The following is a 6,363-nucleotide window of genomic DNA, read 5'->3' as shown; positions in this document are numbered from 1 at the left end:
AATATGGCCCTGTACCCAGGAGGCTCCGAAGGGCTGCCAGATTGCGACCCTGACACAGTCTACAGCACTATGCCAAACTGATACTCCAGTGGCATTCATTCGGCGATGCCGTTTACTGAAATTTCTGGGGACAGAGGTCTGGTTGGTCAAGATTAATTCAGGGACCTCGCAGCCATAAAAAAGAACACAGCCCTGTCCTTTGCAGCCACATGGTTACAGCTGGAGACTGTCATTCTAAGCGAATCAGTGCAGAAACAGAAAACCAAATACTGCAGGTTCTCACTTATAAGTGGGAGCCAAACACTGGGTACACACAGATGGCAACAACAGACACTGGAGACTCCTACAAAGAGGAAGGGTGGAGGGGGGTCAAGGGCTGAAAAAACCACCTATTGGGTACCAGGCTCACCGTTTGAATGACAGGCTCAGTAGAAGTCCAAGTCTCACCGTCATGCAATATACCATGTAACTGACCTGTGCATGTCCCTCCTGAATCTAAAATTAAAAAAAAAAGTCATGGGATGTGGGGATGTGGGGAGATATGGCACCTGTGGCCACCTTGGAGGCACTGGTCACTGTCTCCGTGACCACGCGGAATGGGCCGCAAGGCCAACACGTGTGTGATGATTGAGTTCCCTTATTTGTTTCATGTGCAGGTTTTCAGCACAAGTAATTTGGAGTATTCCATTGCTCGCTGGACTTGGCTGAGAATAATTGTGTCGATTCCACATCCCATTGTCAATGTCAGAGCTGGGTCTGTCCCAGGTCAGCGTGACAAGAAAAGGTTTGGGAGTTTTAGTCCTTTTTGAGTTTGTGGACCCTTTTGAAATCTGATAACAGTTTTTTTCCCTCCCTCCAGTTTTCTCTTTTATTTTATATTTTTATGTTAATTTTCTTGCATTTATATTATTTCATGAGCTTTTGCCCCCTTGTCGTTTTGGGGGCAAGAGGGAGGGCTGAAATGAGCGACCAGGTAGCCTGACACCACAGAACCACTCTGGCCACTGCCCACAGGACTAGCCAACGCACACTCCCTGGGAGCTAGCCTTGTGGGCTCCCGAGGGTCTCTGGTTTTCTTTTACTGCTGGAATTTGGGAGATTAGAGATCGGGGGAGCTCCGTGCAGACGGGTCACCCCTGCTCATCGGTGCAGGGGCTCAGGGCGTGCCCTCCAGGACCCTTTAGAGAAGGGAGGCTCTGAAATTCAGCAGCCCTTCTCCTTCCTAGCAGGGGCTGATTAGGGTCTTGATGCAGACCGGAGGTCTCTGCCCTTGGGTGGGAGCCCTGCAGTGGGTGGAAGTGTGGCTGGAACCGTGGGTGTGGCGTGGGTGTGCATGGCCCGTCACTTCACCACCGCGGTGACAGCAGCAGTCTTCCAGGTGTGGGATCTTGACTCAGGAAAACCACAGCTGCGACCTGGCAAGCAGCAGTATGATCGCGTCGAGGCCTAGGACGAGTTTCGAGGGGCTTGCTGGTTCCGGGGGCCTAGCTGGGTTCTCGACTCCTCATCAGAACCACCATGTAACTAGATTTCTTGAGGAGTGGTGCAGTTTGGCGGTCAAGATACCAGCTCCAGACTGCCTGGGTTCAAACCCAGTACTAACTCACTCTTGCTAGTTGTGTGACCTTGGAAAGGATTCTTCATCTGCAGCATGGCAGGAACCGAAGGTTGTATTGTGAGCTAATACATGTAAACTACTTAAGAGAGCAACTTGCACAGAGTGAACTGTTGTTTAATCCTCAGAACTTGTGATTGCTGGGGCCTGTGGACTTGTATCAATAAGCTGAATTTGAACTCGAGAGAGGAATTAATGATTGGAGATGGCTGGTCGGAAAAAAGGATAGGGAACATCTTTCACTGCAGTGACCTCTTTTTTGAAATTTTTTAATTTTAAAGAAGTGGGGTACAATTCAGGGTTAGGTATACAAATGCTGATTATGCAGGTACCCTTGTTGATGAGGTGTTGCCCTCTGTTCCCTGGCAGTTTCCCTCAACTGCCAATCCCACCCCCCCCCCCTGGCAGTTTCCCACTACTGCTAATCCCTGCAGTGTCCTCTTTATCAAATCCTTCTGGAATTTTTGCCACTAAGTTGTCAGAGTCTAGACCCTATCCACTGCCCACGGGTCACATACAGGCTCTCAGATCCTTACACACAGATCAGGAATTTAGGTCTTTGAGCTATTCACTTTTTTCATTTTATCAGTCTCAACACGTTTATCTTCCCATGGTTCTCTGGATTGGGGCGGTATAGAAGCTGTGAGTCTTATACAACAAGACAAGACGTTGTGGCAGTATGCCACCCACTTCCATCCCATTGGACACCCGAAGAAACACAGGCCTTCGAGCTTAATGCAGGTTCGAACTTCCACACCATCGTTTCCAAATATGCAGATTCCTGAAGGAAGGAAATCAAACCACAGCAAAGAAAAACCAGTCTTCACAAGACGGGGAGAAATCCCAGGCCTGCCCTCACTTCCTGGGGGCCAGCTGACTCTTTTGTGATCCAAATCCCGGACCCCATTCTCCCAGCCCTGACCACGTCTGAGCGAGTTGGCTGCATCGAAGGCTAACCCGAGGAGTGAGAGAGGAAGTGGGAGTCTGGGTGGCCGGACAGGATATGGGGACCACAAAATTCATGCCCCTCTCTCAGGCTTTGGCAGACTCCAAGCTGGAGCAACAAGACAAGCCGGGAGCAGAGGCTGAAGTCCACTCACCCGCATCCCTAGCCTGCTGGCCCATCTGATGCTAGTGTGTCCCCCGGGCCAGGCTTATCCCCATAGGGGGCTTTTTCTAAGGATCTCAGGCCCTGGGAGACCCCACCCCCACCTTACCTGAAGGCACTAGGCTCGCCAGGAGGAAGAGTAGCCCGCAAAGACGGAGGCTCATGGCTGGGGAGGGCAGAGAGCTGGGGCTTGCCAGATCCGCCGCCTGGGAGGCAGGCTGCTTTATAGAGCTGGGCTGGGCTGGCCGGGGCGGGGCACTGGCTTCATTCTTCCTGGAGAGGAAGACTGAGGAGGTCACAAGCTTCGGCAGGCTTCCAGGAAGAGGAGGCCCTGGGCCAGTCAGTGCTGCCTCCGTTTCTGCAAATGGCAGGAAACGGGGCTCAGCTGAGGCGGAAATGTTTCCTAGCGGCAGAAGAGGAGCAGAGACCAGGTTCCTCGTGCTCTGGCCTGAATGCTTTCCTTCTCACTTCAGATGTATCCTGGTATGCGAATGGCAGCGAAAGTGTCTGCTTTCCCCTTTCCTCTGGGGTCCCAGTGAGCGCTCAGGGTCCCAGAGAAGGGATGTCACGGAACAGGCTTAATTTAAGACCAGAAAGGATGTACGCAAGAACCTCTTGCCGTGTTCCAAGACTCGAAGGGTCTCAAGGGGTCGGCTTTTGGCCAGAATGAGAAGGCTCAGAAGTGATGGGGATGGGACTGTCTCCTTTTCTGGTGGCCGGCTAAGGCCGGCGCTCTGAAAGAGCTTCTAGGGACGTTCACGGATGGACTTTGTTTTCCTAATGGGCGAGATGAAATGTTGGCTAGGGTCAGGGCACTTTGAAGGCTCTGGGAGAAGCTCCCTTTTGAAAGTTGATGGGCCGGAACTCTCCCCTGGCCTCCCACAAGAAGAGCCGATGCGGTGATGTGTTCAAGGTTGGGTGCTCGGTGTCAGGGGTGAAGCCAGAGGGTTCTCCCCTGGAGCGGCAAAGACCCAGCCCTGGGGCGAGGTCGTCAGGCCTGGCCTCCTTGGGGACAGTAATGGGTGTCCAGGAGTGGAGAAGACACAGACTTTGGTTTGATTCTGCCCCTTAAGGCGGGCTCACACCCAGGTGGCCATGGCCGCAGGGCTCTGAGTGTACAGCCTGGCAGGCAGCAGGGCGCTGTGTTACTGGTTATGCTCTGCTGTGCAGGCTTAGACCCTTAGATATGTTCATGGGCATCTCTGACTCTTGGGTTCTTCCCAAAAAGTGTCTTATTTTATTTATTTATTTATTTATGAGTTGGAGTCTCACTCCTTCGCCCAGACTGGGGTGCAGCGGCACACTCATGGCCACCCCAGTGTCAACCTGCTGGGCTCCACGATCCTTCCATCTCAGCCTTGCAAATAGCTGGAACTACAGGTGTGTGCTACCAGACCTGGCTATTTTCTCTTTTTTTTGTAGAGATGAGGTCTCGCCAAGTTGCCCAGGCTGGTCTCGAACCCGTGGGCTCAGGCCATCCACTCGCCTCGTCGCCTCCCAAAGTGCTGGGATGACGGGCTGAGCCACCGAGCCTGGCTGGGTCTTACATTTTTGAAGATGAAATGAGATAAAGCTTATAAAATACTGTGCATTCATGCTGGTATACACTAGGTACTCATGATTGTTATTAATATTCAATTATTTTATCTTATTTTATTTTACTTTTGAGTTGGAGTCTCACTCCATTGCCCAGACTGGAGTGCAGTGGCCGCTCCCGGCCACCACAGCCTTGACCTGCTGGGCTCCGTCGATCCTTCTGCCTCAGCCTTCTGAGTAACCGGAATTACAGGTGCGCACTACCACGCCCGGCTAAGTTTTGATTTATTGTAGAGATGAGGTCTCGCCAAGTTGCCCAGGCGGGTCTCGAACCCGCGGGCTCAGGCAATCCACTCACCTCGGCCTCCCAAAGCGCTGAGATTACAGGCTGAGCCACCGAGTCCGGCCAACATTCAATTATTAAATTCCAGCACTGTAGTGGACTCTCACTGTGTTCCCTCCTCCTTCACAGACCCCCTCCAGGCACCTTAGTGGAGGCAAAATGTTGCTGAGAGTTTATTCTGGACCCTAACAACGTGTATAGGGCACTGCTGTGGTTGGAACGAGTGTGGGGCAAGAGAGCGGGTTAGTGAACTGCAGGAAGGTGAGAAGCCAGGGCTGGGTGGGTGCCCAAGATCCCCTTACGTGACCCTGTGGGAAGTTTCCAGGAGACCCTTTTGCACTGGGCATATGGCTCCTGCCCATAAAGCTCAGGTCCTATCACGGCCATCTGCTACCAGAGACCTGGCACAGACCCGGTGGGAGCCACCTCCTTCTTTTAGAGACGGGTATATCAAGGCTCAGACTGGCAAACAGCTTGCTCAGAGAAAGGACGCATGCTGTAGGCGTTTTCTGTTTTGGTTTTCTTTTTTTTGAGTGGAAGTCTCATTCTGGTGCTCAGGCTGGAGTGCAGTGGCATGGTCATGGCTCATTGCAGCCTCAACCTCCTGGGCTCAGGCAATCCTTCTACCTCAGCCTTCTGAGTAGCTGGGACTACAGCTGCATGCCACCATGTCTGGCTAATTTTTTTTGTAGAGATGAGGTCTCTGTAAGTAGTCCAGGTGGGTCTTGAACTCCTGGCCTCAAGCAATCCTTCTGCCTTGGCCTCCCCAGGTGCTGGGATTTCAGGTGTGAACCACCACGCTTAGCCACATGACTGCTTTGTCTAGTGGTGGAGAGTCTGAGCTTTATGCCCTGACTGTTACCCTATTGAGTGCATGTTGTACCTGACAGGTGATTTTTTCATCTTTCCCCTTCTGAGTCTGCAGTGTTCATTATACTATCCAATATGCTTTTGCAGACCCTTAACTTAGCTTCCACTTGTGAGAACATGCGATATTTGATTTTCCTTTCCTGCATTACTTCACTTAAGATGACGGTCTTCAATTCCATCCAAGTTACTGCAAAAGACATTATTTCATTCTTTTTTATGACTGAATAGTATTCCATGGTGTGTGTGCATGACTATACATATGTGTGTGTACAGATATATATATATATATATATCACATTTTCATTATCCACTGATGGGCTGATTGGCATTTAGGCTGATTCTACATCTCTGAAACTGTGAATTGTGCTGCTATAAATATGCAGGTGTACTTTTTAAAAATAATGGCCTCTCTTCCTTTGGGTAGACACCAAGTAGTGGAATTTCTAGATCAAATGGTAGGTCCATGACTTAATGATGTCATATATAGCAAATGCAGTGTAAACACCAGGCAGATCAAGACAACAGAACTTTTCTAGCACCGGAAGGCCTGATGCCACAGAAGGTCTAGTAACCCCAGCCTCCCGGCAAGGTGAACCGCGGCTCTGACTTGGATAATCAGCATACGTTTGCTTCTCTTTGTGGGTTTTCTTCTAAGCAGCCATCACTAAATGATGTAGCTTAGTTTTCCTGTTTTTGAGCTATATAAAAATGGCAGCACAGATATATGATTCGCAGCTTGCTTCCTTCGTTCTTCACTATGTTTCAAAGCTGTCTCCGTGTTTTTGTATGCAGCACAAGGCTGAAGGCTTTGCTGCTTTTAGGACATTTTAAAAACAATTTTTCCGCAGCTTTTTTAGCTGTCTCTAGTGAGTGGGTGGCTCCAAATTCCTT

The 6,363-nt window shown here is 50.5% G+C and overlaps 1 protein-coding gene across 1 annotated transcript; it reads right to left on the bottom strand.

The window, feature by feature from the left end:
* Positions 1–2,166: 2,166 nt before the first annotated feature.
* Positions 2,167–2,887, bottom strand: DEFB136 (defensin beta 136). The gene is made up of 2 exons (XM_021706139.1): positions 2,833–2,887; positions 2,167–2,396 (listed from the first exon to the last, which is right to left on the bottom strand). The coding sequence occupies exons 1-2, from the start codon at positions 2,885–2,887 to the stop codon at positions 2,167–2,169; spliced, it is 285 nt and encodes a 94-aa protein (XP_021561814.1).
* Positions 2,888–6,363: the final 3,476 nt, after the last annotated feature.

The sequence above is a fragment of the Carlito syrichta genome, unplaced genomic scaffold (genome assembly GCF_000164805.1).
Source record: "Carlito syrichta isolate Samal-C Ts95f unplaced genomic scaffold, Tarsius_syrichta-2.0.1 Scaffold315185, whole genome shotgun sequence".
Lineage (NCBI taxonomy): Eukaryota > Metazoa > Chordata > Mammalia > Primates > Tarsiidae > Carlito > Carlito syrichta.
The sequence above is the reverse complement of the archived record's forward strand: the minus strand, read 5'-3'. Positions and strand labels throughout refer to the sequence as shown.